This window comes from Lactuca sativa, chromosome 5 (genome assembly GCF_002870075.4).
Source record: "Lactuca sativa cultivar Salinas chromosome 5, Lsat_Salinas_v11, whole genome shotgun sequence".
Lineage (NCBI taxonomy): Eukaryota > Viridiplantae > Streptophyta > Magnoliopsida > Asterales > Asteraceae > Lactuca > Lactuca sativa.
In genome coordinates, this window is record NC_056627.2 from 58,118,306 (window position 1) to 58,132,542 (window position 14,237).

The 14,237-nt window shown below is 36.0% G+C and overlaps 1 protein-coding gene across 1 annotated transcript; it reads left to right on the forward strand.

Annotated features, from left to right (window-relative positions):
* Positions 1-6,869: 6,869 nt before the first annotated feature.
* On the forward strand, positions 6,870-8,572 carry LOC111879702 (aldehyde oxidase GLOX). The gene has a single exon (XM_023876163.3). It carries the CDS (start codon positions 6,870-6,872, stop codon positions 8,517-8,519), a length of 1,650 nt encoding a protein of 549 aa, XP_023731931.1. The 3' UTR covers positions 8,520-8,572.
* Positions 8,573-14,237: the final 5,665 nt, after the last annotated feature.

The window sequence follows — 14,237 nt, forward strand, 5'->3', positions numbered from 1 at the left end:
AGCTTCGGTACTCGGACTTTGAGTCTTACTCAATTTGGCATTACTTTGTATCGGTAGTTCTCCCTTCTTTGAGTTTTCCATACTAAAACATTTTAGTACCTTCTCTAAGTAAGTATTCTGACTAAGTCCAATTAGTCTCTTACTTCTTTCTCTTACTATCCTTATTCCCAAAATGTAAGAAGCCTCTCCGAGGTCCTTCATAGCGAAGCACTTCCCGAGCCAGGACTTAACCTCCTGCAGAGTCGGGATGTCGTTTCCTATGAGTAATATGTCATCGACATATAGAACGAGGAAGCTTACTATACTCCCACTGGCTTTGACATATACACAAGATTCGTCTTCGCTTCGTACAAATCCAAACTCTTTGAATTTCTCATCCAAGCAAAGATTCCATCTGCGAGACGCTTGCTTAAGTCCATAAATGGACTTCTCAAGCTTACACACTCTATTTGGATGCTTCGGTCTTACGTCCATTTGCACGTAATCAACCAAATTCCAAACTTGGTTATCATACATGGATTGGATCTCGCTATCCATTGCCTCTTTCCACTTTACAGACTCCGGGCCTGCCATGGCTTCCTTATAGCTATTAGGTTCATCAAGATTTACTAGTGTACCATCACTAGTATACGTGTCCCCTTCGGTAGTAATATGAAAGCCATAAAACTGGGGATGAACTTTAACTCTATCGGAACGTCTAAGAGGTAAGGATTCGTCAATTGGTTCAACCGGAGTTTCCTCCTCGGCTTGAATGCCAGCGGTAGAGGTTCTTCATCTATCGACTCTTGAATCTCTTCAAGTTCGATTTGCCTCCCACTATCCCCTTTGCTTATGAGTTCTTGCTCTCGGAAAACTCCTCTCCTCGCAACGAAGACAACATTGTCCTTCGGTCTATAGAAGAGATATCCAAAGGATGTCTGCGGGTAGCCGATGAAAATACATCGCTCACTTCGAGGTTCGAGCTTGTCGTGAGTATCTTGTCTTACGAAAGCCTTGCAACCCCAAACCTTGATATGTGCCAACGAGGGAACTTTCCCTGTCCACATCTCGTGAGGTGTTTTTGCAACCTTCTTAGTAGGGACTCGGTTAAGGATATGGGTGGAAGTCTCTAAGGCATACCCCCAAAAAGAGATAGGTAGGGAAGCACGACTCATCATAGAGCAAACCATATCCAATAAGGTTCAATTACGCCTTTCTGCCACACCATTCAACTGCGGTGTCCTAGGAGGCGTCAATTGTGAAACTATTCCACACTCCTTGAGATAATCATGGAATTCAAGACTTAGGAACTCTCCTCCTCGATCGGATCGAAGCATCTTGATTTTCCTGCCCAATTGATTCTCCACTTCATTCTTGAACTCTTTGAACTTTTCAAAGGTTTCTGACTTTTGCTTGATTAAATAGATATACCCATATCTACTATAATCATCGGTAAAAGTCACGTAGAAGCGGTTCCCATCCTTCGTGGTTGATCTAAATGGTTCACATACATTGGTATGTATTAGGTCCAATAAACCCTTGCCCCTTTCACATGTACTTGTGAAGGGCGACTTAGTCATCTTTCCAAGTAAACAAGACTTGCATGTGTCATCTTCCCTAAGGTCGAATGACTCCAACACTCCATCCTTTTGGAGTTGGGCTATGCGTTTCTTGTTGACATGTCCAAGATGACAATGACACAAGGATGCTTTATCCATACTGGAAGAATCAATGTTCAAAACATCATTTCCTAAGTTATCAACAATCATAACGGTTTCATATATTCCATTACATGGTATAGCTTCAAAGTAAAAGGCACCATTTAGATAAGCTAAAATAGAACCATTCTCATTATTAAAAGAAAATCTAAATCCTTGTCTATATAAACCATGAAATGAAATGATGTTTCTAGCCATTTCTGGCGAATAGCAACAATTGTTCAAATCTAAAACCAAACTATTCCTAAGCACTAAAGAATACACTCCAATCTTGGTCACAGGCGACGATCTTCTGTTCCCCATGATTAGATTGATCCTTCCTTGCTCCACATCCCTACTTCTTCTTAGTCCCTGCACATTAGAACAAATGTGATAACCACAACCGGTATCAAGAACCCAAGAAATAGCATGATTAGAATCGTTAGATTTGATTGTGTATATACCTGCGAAAGATGGCTTGATCTTTCCCTCTTTGATTGCTTGTAGGTAATCTGGGCAGCTTCTCTTAAAATGTCCTATCTTGTGGCAGTGGTGGCACTCTGCCTCCTTTGGGTTAGGGCAGGGCTTAGCGGGATCAACTTTGGTCCCACTAGAAGAGGCACCATCTCGGGCTTTCTCCTTGCGATAGTTCTTCGATGAAGCCTTCCTCTTCTTTCCCTTTCCTTGACCAATAGCCAAGACAGGAGCAGCGGGCGGATTGGGAGTAGGTGCAACAGACTTGTCCTTGAAGTTGCTCTCAGCGACCCTCAAGAGACCTTGGAGTTTGCTTAGGGTGACCTCTTCTTTGTTCATGTGGTAGGTCATCCTAAATTGGTTGTACATCGGAGGCAAAGAATGAAGCACCATATCGATCGCCAAGTCTTCACCGAAGTCAACATTTAACTTGCGAAGGCGGTCGACATACCTTTGCATCTTTTGCAGGTGCACGGTAAGAGATTCTCCATGACCCATCTTAGCGGAAATCATGTTGGTGAAAATCTCATAACGCTCTTGTCTCGCGTTTTGGTGGTATCTCTCCAATAAGTCTTGGTGCATCTCGTACGGGTACATGTCCTCGTAGGACTTTTGGAATTCGGAGTTCATGGTAGCGATCATGATGCAATGTACCTTCGTTGCATCTCGCTCATGAGTCTCAAAAGCGGTAATTTCAGCGGGAGTAGCAATTTCGGGGTTGATTTTCTCGAGCTTCTCATCGAGGACATACTCCTTATCCTCATAGCAAGCAATGGTGCGAATGTATCTTATCCATTCGCTAAAGTTCGTTCCATCGAAGGTGACCTTTTGGCAAAGGCTCATCAACGTGAAAGAACTAGCAGCAGTGTTGTTAGCGTTCGACATCTACAATTAGAAAGGACAAAGATAGATTAGAATAAGAATCCCTAATTATCACCCAATAAGAAAAATTAGGGCTAGGATCCAACAATAACATTTACATACTAGAAAAGGGATGCCGTAATCTATCATGCAAATAAATTGAAGGTAAGTAAATGACGATTCACTAATTCTCCATCACAAAACTTAAACTATTAGTCCTAAGTGTTTTTGAGAATTCCTAGGTTCGGATGAGATTCATTGAAACTATTCAATGGCATGTTTAAATCTCAATATGCCCCTCTTGTTTGTGATTGGGATGCCGAGGATCACAAAGCGGGTGTGAATTACCATGCAAATTCACATGGTGCCTTCATTGTAACGATCACCTATTCGATGTGCCGGTAAACCACACACGCTCCATCGAACTATGATAAACAATGAATCACCCTTTTCCACCTTCGCTTAGAACCAATTAGTGTGCCGGTAAACCACACACGCTCCACTAACTTCTTAGCAAGGTGCAAAGTGTAATTTCATGGGATTGCATCAATTCACTTTTCCTAAAGTAACTAAGATTGGGAAATTTTTAAAAATGTGTAGTTACTTTATATTTCTTATTATACTTTTAATGAGAGGATGAGGTTGCCCTATCCTACCCGTTCGGCTAACGACCCTCCACCAATCAAGCAAGCGGTGGGTGTGAGTGTACACCCATTAAGCGCCATTTTATAGGCCGCAACCTTATACCCACCTTATAGATCGGCTTCGTGAATGAGGCCTACTAACGGTAAGACTAGCATTTAGTTATACATATATATATATATATATATATATATATATATATATATATATATATATATATATATATATTATTCTAGTAATATCATATTAGTATAGGGTTGTATTTTAAAACTTTTAAAATCTAGGGTTTGAAATTTAAGTTGTCTATATTAAAACTTTTAATCACAAATATAAATTTCAAAACTTGTGGGTAAGTTTTAAACATTTAAAACATGGAGGATCAAATAACAAATAATTCCAATTAACAATTAATATCCTAATTATCTATATTTGATTTTATTCAAGATTTCTTTGAAAGATAATTACCAAAATAATTAAAATAATTAATTAATTATCATATAAGGAAATTAAATATTTTATTAGTTGATAAATACCTTTAACTAGATCAAGATAATAGTCATATATATCAAAAAATCGGATTTAGATTGATCTATTATGATTAAGGTAAGTTTCCATAAGATAATTATGAAAAAATCTCGAATCTGGCAATTCCTGACGCCTGGACTCGCCGAGTGCACAAGGGGACTCGCCGAGTCCACCTTGGAACTCGCCGAGTCCATGACTCAGAAACCAAAAAATCGAATTTTGTAGGTTTGTTTCAGTTAATCAAGCAACAATTTAAAGAAAACCAAGCTAGTCTCTGATACCACTGATGGGTTTTAGCCATAAGAACTTTCCTATGTGCGCATGCAAAACCCTAATGCTCGGATCTAGGCTTTCTAATAAACATGCTTTGAATCCAAGACTTCTAATGACTAATTAGGTTAAATAACAACATTGAAACAGATCTAGAATCATACCTTTGAGTTCCTTGTTGATCTTGAGGTCTTGGAGCTTCTAGAGTCACAAATGTCACTCCTCTAATGGCTTACAAACACCAATAGCAAGGAAGATGATTTAGGAGAGAGGAGAGGGGAGGAAATCGGCCAGGGTTCTCTTGCTTTAGGAGAGGTGCCGATTTCCTTATGCCATGGGATCTATTTATACTTGTAGACTCCTTAAGGGTTACAACCTAAACCCTAATTGGATAATCTTCTCTTAAGGCTATCCAAATCCTTTCCATAGATAAGCCTTGGACGATTTTTGAAGCTATCCTAGCTTCTAGAATCCGTCCCTAGCATATCCATAAGGATTTACAGTCTAAAGCTTAACTATCAAACAATTGACAGTTTATACCCCTTTATTTAATTAATCTCTTTAAGTCACCAAATTAATTCTAATTAATCCTATGACTTATATTAATCAAATAACAATATATTATTCATTATATTATTCTCATAATATACTAATAATATTTACTCTCTCGTGATAAATCATCTTATGAAGTTGCTATGGTGAAGGCAACCCAAAAGGACCATGCACAACCGGGTCAAATACTTGCCTAATATAGTTGCAGCCTTAGACACTATTCCAACAGTTTAAATAGTGCACACACCCTAAAGATTAGGGATTGGCACTCTACAAATTATGTTGGGCGTACGCCAGCTTACGCTGGGCCTACCTACCTAGACACGCACCATCTCAACATGCACGCATGGGACCTATCTTGCAAATTTTTTCAACTAAGGACCATTTATGCCATTAATTCAAATGACCATAACTTCCTCTTCTTAGGTCCGTTTCCAACGAACTTTATATCCACGGAAAGGTGACGAGAAGCCCTACACTTCTGACAGCTCACCCTAGCCATAAAACTTTACGAATAAAAACCCAAAATCCATAAAGAACCAAGCTGCCAAATTACGATGATTCCCTTGGGCTTCGAAACACAAATGAACACTCGAATTACTTAATCCGTAACATCCATAACCACAAATGGTCAATTCCGTTCATCTCCAAGGCCCTAAGCCTTATGATAACCAATAATCATGCCACGACCCCGAATAATGAACTATTCGAAACCGGATGTTACAAGTATGATCTCATAGGGTGGAGGCTGTCAAATAATGAGGAAACCGTAAGAGTTAGCTCCCTTAAATAGGATACAAACACAAAGATATATGTTTTTGTACAAAAAATGGTTGCCATACTGTGGTAAAGGTCTTGCCACGTCAGGGCGCTTCACGACTCCGCCTTTTTAAATAGTCGATGCTACGTGGTGAGGCCTTAGCCATCACATCGTGCCCCACCCCAAAAATCCTCAAAATTAATATTTGATAAATTAAACTTGGAAATGGAAATGGATGCTACATACGAACTTCGTTATATTGTTCCATGGAGTCGGTCTTGAACCCTAAAATCAGGGGAAGAGGCAATGATGGTGATGGCTCCCTTGAAAAAAATGAATCCCCAATCAAATGAAATCCCATTCAAATTAAATCAAAATCCATTGCATGTACCTATGATAACTAGATTTCAATCCATAGTTTTGAAATATAGATTTCCTAAAATTATTCGACAAACTATACACCAATGTAACCAGGCATATTGAAAGTTGTTAATGTACGAGAAGAAGGGGATAATCATGTGGACCAAATTGAGACAAATAAACAAAGCAATAAGTCTTCAATCATCAAGATCCACTGTCAAGCACTTAACCATAGATGAAATAATCAAGCCTTCAACCATCAAATTCCATAATGGGGCCGTGTGTGTGTGTGTGTATATATATATATATATATATATATATGATGAAGATTTAATGAAAGAGAAGACGATGGGGTGTCCGATGAATTCCTCTGCTACAGTTAGTGGTTTCCGATGAGAAAAAATATTCACCGAAGAATGGTACTGGTAAAAGAATAAAACAATGTCACGAGAAAGAAAAGAAAAGGGGGTTAGGTTTATAAGTGGGCTAATTTTTATTTTTTAAAATTATAATAATAAAAAATGTAAATAAAGCTAAAACAAATTAGAAAGGGCATATTAGTCTTTTTAGTTCGGTTAGGGTCTTAATGCGCAACAAAATCAAATTATAGGGACCATTCGAGTTATAAAAAAGAGTTAGGGACGAAACACATCAACTATCCATACCTCAAGGACCATTAGTATAATTTACTCTATATATATCCAACTTGAACTTACGAGAACGTCAAACCTAAATAAGCCAGTGGACCAATGGCTTCGGCTTCATGCATTATCCTTTCATCTTGTTTCCACACCCTGTTCTTGGCCAGTCTATTATATCCTACCGCAACTGCGCTCGGTGGAAGCTGGTCCCTCCTCAAGCAAAGCATCGGCATCTCCGGCATGCACATGCAGCAACTCCCCAACGACCGTGTCATCATTTTCGACCGGACTGACGTCGGTGCATCCAAAATCGCCCTTCCGGACGGAAAATGCCGAGAGGATAAGAACGACCTGACTTTAAAGAAAGACTGTACAGCTCATTCTGTCGAATACGATGTTGCTTCCAATTCCGTTCGTCCCCTAATGATCCTCACCGACACCTGGTGCTCCTCCGGTGCTTTAATGCCTGACGGCAGCCTCATGCAGAGTGGCGGGTTCAATGACGGCGAACGTGTCGTTAGAGTTTTCAAGGGATTCTGTAATAAGTGCGATTGGGTTGAGATGCCAAACGGATTGATTCAAAGAAGATGGTACGCTACGAATCATATATTACCTGACGGCCGTATGATTGTTATAGGTGGTCGAGAGCAATTTAATTACGAGTTCTTCCCGAAAACTGCGAAGACTCAGAAAACTTATGATCTGCCTTTCTTACTTCAGACACATGATGCAAAAATAGAGAATAACTTGTACCCATTTGTGTTTCTTAATCCAGATGGCCATCTGTTTGTTTTTGCCAATAATGGCGCCATTTTATTTGATTACTCTCGTAACCAAGTTCTGAAAAAGTACCCTGAAATACCCGGCGGTGATCCCAGAAATTATCCAAGCTCAGGGTCCGCCGTTCTACTACCGTTAAGTCTTGTCAATGGGAAAGTAGATTCGGTGGAGATTTTAGTTTGTGGGGGTGCACCTAAAGGAGCATTTGTAAATGCTAAAAAAGGGATATTTAATGAAGCTTTGGATACTTGTGGCAGGATTAAAATATCCGACCCGGATCCAAAATGGTCCATGGAAAAAATGCCAATGAGTCGGGTAATGGGAGATATGTTATTACTACCAAACCGCAACGTTTTAATCATTAATGGCGGGTCAAAGGGGACCGCTGGATGGGGATATGGACGAAACCCGGTTCTTAATCCTGTAATATACCGTCATGATAACCCGATTAATTCTCGTTTTGAGGTACAAAATCCGAGCACTATACCTCGGATGTATCATTCGACTGCTATTTTGCTTCGAGACACGAGAATTTTAGTTTGTGGGAGTAACGCTCAGGAATTTTATACTTTCACAAATGTAGTTTTCCCTACAGAATTAAGCTTAGAGGCGTTTTCACCTTCGTATTTGAATCCAAATTTGCATGGGACACGTCCGAAAATAATTTCACCCGCAACCCAGACAAGAATTCGTTATAATGAACGCATAATCATTCGATTCATAGTTGAAAACAAGGTGGACCCGAACTCAATATTGGTGACACTGGTGGCACCTTCGTTTAACACGCATTCGTTTTCAATGAACCAGAGGCTCATGGTTCTTGATGGCGGCAACACTGTGAATGCCGTCGGAAAATTGACGTATGAAGTTAACGCGATGGCGCCGCCGTCAGGCAACATTGCACCGGCGGGGTTTTACATGCTATTTGTGGTGCATCAGGAAGTCCCGAGTGATGGGATTTGGGTTTCGATGAAGTGAGCTGTGGAGGGGTATTTGGTAAAGCATACTTTATTTTAACGTATTGGCTCTACAAAATTAAAACACACACACACATGTATTTATATTTTCTTTTCACACTTAATATACTTGTGTAAACTTTTTTTTTTTTGAAAGAAAGTGTATATCAATAACCTTTACCTTGTAATTCATTTTAAAAGAAATCCATTATATGTCAAGTAATTAATTAATAAGACTCTCTTGTTGTTAATGGTGATCTAAAGTTCCAAATTAATCCAATATTTTATAAAAAAAATACCATCTTTTTTATGATTCATCTACCAAAACAATTAAACCATTATAATTTTATTATTATATTAATAATTCAAATAAACTCAGTTATTTATTAAATGTTAGTTTTATTTATAACAAGCTTTTATTACTTTTAAGAATATAAAACGTGTAAATAATTAGGCTTTTGCTATTATTGTTAGTTTTTATTGTAAGATTATAGAAATTATAAAAGAAAATGAAAATACATTAATGTAAGACTCTATTTGTAGAGAAAAATGTAATAAATTTTGATATGTATTTTTTATAAATAAGGTCTAATTCGTAATTTAAAATGTTTGATTAGAAAGACCGTCAATAATGTGATGTGATGTGGTAAGGCCGTTGATCTGGTATATTTTTTGGGTTTTAGGTCAATTGTGTAAGTTTATGTTAGAAAATGTAACTGATACCTGAACTGAATATTATAAAGAAACTATTTGGGGTAGATTATTTAAACAGATACCTGAATTAAAGAAAGAGGGCTTGATGGCCTAAGTCGTTGCAGTCCCATGTAAGGCAACAATTATGAATCGATTTCAGACATCACACAATAACCATGAGCAACAATCTCACAGGGGCAAAATCAAACATTTAAGTTGTAAACTTAAATTAATTTAAGACCATAATCCACTCCATTTAGAACTTAATGAATAGGTTTTTTCGTAACACCTGGGGAAAATGTCAAAATCTATACATTTGATCTTCAAGGGAAAAATATCATATGTTCAACACAAATAAAAGAAGACGTAATACATCCAAAGAAAAGAATTAAATTCCATTACTTTCATATGCATATTCTTAAAATAAATACAAAGTAAAAAACCATGTTACCAAGGCTAAAAAATGGTATCTGAGGTTCAAATTTATAGTTTTCAACGCTACCCATATTTTCATAGAAAGTTCAAGTTAAAACCGTTTGGATAAGATACGTACCGTAAATTCTATCTATAGCTTTCATCTTTTAATGATATTTGATCGAGCTGCTCACCACGCATCTCCACCATATGACATGTCCATATCTCACATTGACAATATTAAATTGAACAAAAAGAGGGCCATCACTAAATTTGAACTTACCCAACACTAGAATTGTGCATTGAATCATCCTGTCAAGCGATTTTACAAAACACATTAACAAAGAACTAAAACTAGAATCAAACAAATAAAATATCCCAACAAACAAATGTATTATGCATTCACTATACAAACGTGTTTTTTTTATCACCTGTATAATACATGCACCATCGTATGAAAAAGTGTACTTACTTTACCTAATATAATATGTATTAATTGTTAAAAAACAAAGTCAGGTACGTACTCAGGTATATTCGAAATTTTATACGTATACCCGATGCCTAAATCAAATTAATTTCAGATTAACTGAATAACAAACACCAAACCAAATCTACTCAAATTGTTCTAATCAACCCGAATTAAGAACATCTAAGTCGATATAGGAGCTTTAGACTTTCTTTTATTAACCATTTAATACTATCGGACTAAATAACTCGTTTGTTTATTTATTTATTTATTTTTTATATTTTATTTTGACTACTAAATATATATTTGTACTTTCACAACTTGTAAATCTAATCCTTCTATTTTAATTATATTTTATTTTACCCTTTTAATTATAATTTAATTTTAAATATTATATATTTCTTTACTAATTAGTTATTTCTATTAAATATTTACCACGAAACATCATAAATAGTCAATGTGGTTTTTAGAAATATGAGATATACTCCATAAGTTCAAAAAATTTCATAGATAGTCCACATTGTTCCAAAACTTTTAACAAATTGTCATTTTCAACTAGTTTTGTTGTAGATTTAGTTCCTTTCAAAATTAAATTTTTTACCCTTTATATATTTATTTTTCATTTTTTTATTATTTCCTTTTAATATTTTATTATTGTTAAATACATGAGTGACCCATATATATATATATATAGGCTTAGGTTATTTTATTATAACTAATTATTGTGCAGACATATGGACAATGTTATTTTTTGAGAATGATAAAGAAAATATGTTGTTTGATAATATAAATACGTTCAATTTTACATAATTATTGTCATTAACACACATTCTCACTAATTAAATCATCTATAAGGTTATTATACACTTATTATTACTATTCTCATTTCTGTCAGAATGTTGTTAGAATGTTTATTGAGTCGTATTCTGTCAGAACGAAAATGAGTGAAAAACAATGTATGAGAACAAAAATAAATAATAATTAGCGAGAATGCATGAAAATGCCGATATTTGTGTAAGGTTGAAAGTATTTGCATTGCTAAACAACTGATTCTCTTAGTAATTCTCATAGAATAACATTGTCCACATCCGCACAATAATTACTTAGAAAACTTGAACCTAACTCTCCCCCCCCCCTCTCTCTCTCTCTCTCTCTCTATATATATATATATATATATATATATATATATATATATATATATATATATATATATATATATATCATACGACACCCACTTTACCCAAGCAATTATCTCTATAAAGTTACAAACCCAATATTTGAAGAATCTAAACACGATGTCAAGAAGGATTCCCTGATGGCTAGGATTCCACTGCCATTATGTTTACAGGGATGAACACACACATAAAGGGTTTACAAGGATGAAAACACACACAAATCAATGTCACATTCGATGGAGAAGGGACTGTGTTTATCGGGATGAACACGCACATCTACACAAATCGTTTTTGAGAGATGACGTCTTGAATTTTTTTAAAAATCATTTTAGAGACGAGCGATTTAGGAATTTTCATAAATGATTTTAGAGATGAGATCCTTATGTGAAAGGCATAAAGCCAAAAAATGAAATCCTCATCCCCATAAGACCAAAACACGAAGCAGAAAAGGAAAAAATTCATGTTCTTGAACCATATGCAAATCCATCATCTTTCATACAACCAAATAGACGAAGAACAGGAAATTAGGGTTCTTGAACCCTTTGCAAATCCCTAGAAAAAACCCCAAAGCCCATAGCTCCGCAGAGTGAAATCCATAGAAAAAACCTAAACATAATCTTTATATAAGTAATAGTCACTATATATTTTTCTCCCCATTTTTTCTTGAGTTCCATCGGAACTAGAAATTGGCAAAGAACAAGAACTCCCTTGGCAACTCCCATGTTCAATTTTGTTCATATCCACCTCTCCAATTGCTTTAGCACAAAAATTGACATCAAAAAATTTGTTCCTAGGAGGCAAAGGCATTTGATCATCCTCCTTAACAAGCCTAAACTGATTTTAGTGGATTATATCATTTACTTGCAACTTTAACTTGCTACTTTTGAACAAGATGTAGCTGGTCTAGGAGTAAGTTGATGGTGGTAGTAGTGGTCGGTTTCAAACTTGTAGTGTATGGTAGGTTTTAGTGGATTATGTCATTTATGTTACATATGAAGCTACGAATGGATCCATCAATATGGTTTGGTTATGTACAGAAGCTAGAAATGGGCTTAGTAGTTCTCTACTTCACCTTTAGTACAGATAATCAAGCATATACTACTCAGGCTATCATACTGACTAATCTGTACTAGCGTGCAGTTCTCATATAGTTGATACACATATAACAGGCACATAAGGCATCCTTCCTAGATCCGTAGTCTTAATCTAGCATGCGGTTCTCATATAACTGATAAGCACAACATAACATAAACTTGTATGGGTGATTTGGGAGTACCTACTTGAGCTCGGCTGATTGCATGCACCACACACTTTTCTCTTTTTCAAAATTCTTTTTGCTTTTTCTAAAACTCTTTTCTTTTCTTAAAATACTTTTACAAAAAAATTTCCCTTTGAAAATTTCTATACCAATTTCTTAGTTTGAGTTCAGACACACCAGAAAGTGTGCCCGAATCCCTCAAACCAAGGCTCGGATACCAACTTGAAATTACCCAAAAATATAGTCCAAAAATTTCGTTTTTAAATCATTAATAATACCATAAAATCATCCATCATCATAAGGAAAATCAAGAACCATGTATCTCAAAACATCATGTCAAATACTGTATCAAAATCAAATGAGAAAATATCAGAAAAACAAACCCAGGCTGAAACTGTGGTGCGTGCCATGTGTGACATCCCCAATTTCACGGTCAGAAAAGACCGATTTGTTTATGCTTTGTTTTATAAATTGGAGTAATATTTTAATTAAAGAAAACAGTTGTGGAATTTGTTCCCAAAACAAAAATGATAAGAACTTATCAAAGCATTTCTTAAAGAAATGTATTTTCATTATTTAACAAAATCACGGGATATCATGTTTCGATACAGACACATAAACATAAACAGAACTTACATTATTTTACACTAAAGATTTACATCTCCTTTAATCTCTCAGTGAAATATGCCTTCGTATCGATACCTGTGATACAAAGAAAACTGAGTGGGTCAGGCTTGGGAGTCTGGTGAGCATATAGGGTTTTCAACCCACATTAATATAATTATTATATTCAACCATCAAACAGTCAACTCAATTACCCGTCCTCATTATCTTCTTTATTTCTTAAGGTTTTACCCTAAGAATTCAACTATCCTTCATTCATTCATTCCTAAGGATTGACCTAAGGAATTGGCACAAAACCCATTGCTACAAAAGGCACATCTACCAACACCATCCTTTAAGCGCCTCTGCCAGGATTACGTCATACACTATGAGGCGCGGCTGTCAGGTTTATGACATTCTCTTTTAAGCGCATCTGCCTGCATTATCCTATAAGCGCATCTGCCTGGATTATCCTATAACCGCATCTGCTAGTATTATGACATTCTCTATTTGGTGCATCCACCAAAATTATTTTTAAGCGTATCTGCTAGTATTATGACATTCTCTAATTGGTGCATCTGCCAATATCATTCTTAATCATCTTTCATACCTCATCATTTTATCACATACCAAGTATCTCATCTACCCATGTTCTACCAACATATTTGCAGATAAAAAATATATATACAGTTTAACTCGTTTAAAAACTATATAAAACATCCATTGCACACTCATCTCAAATAAACAACAATATATAAACACATAGCATGTATTTCATAGAAAATACTTCATATTTATGTGTTAGAAGAGAGTGATTACACACTCACCCAAAACATATACTTAATACATTCAGACAATACTAGTATTAAAATTGTGTTTATGAAAGAGACTATACACTCACACATAGAAACAACAACAACAATATATATATATATATATATATATATATATATATATATACACACACACACACATAACACGTATTTCATAGCAAATACTTAATATTTATGTGTTATAAGAAAGTAACTATACACTCACTTGATCAAAAGATGATCGGACAACACTACAGCTCTAAGAGTAGTATTCTTCGGTGAAACCGGGATCATTTCACACACCGGACTTATCACGGGT

Excerpts from the sequence above, each read along its gene's own strand:
- LOC111879702 (XM_023876163.3), top strand. The coding sequence starts at position 6,870 with ATGGCTTCGGCTTCATGCATTATCCTTTCATCTTGTTTCCACACCCTG.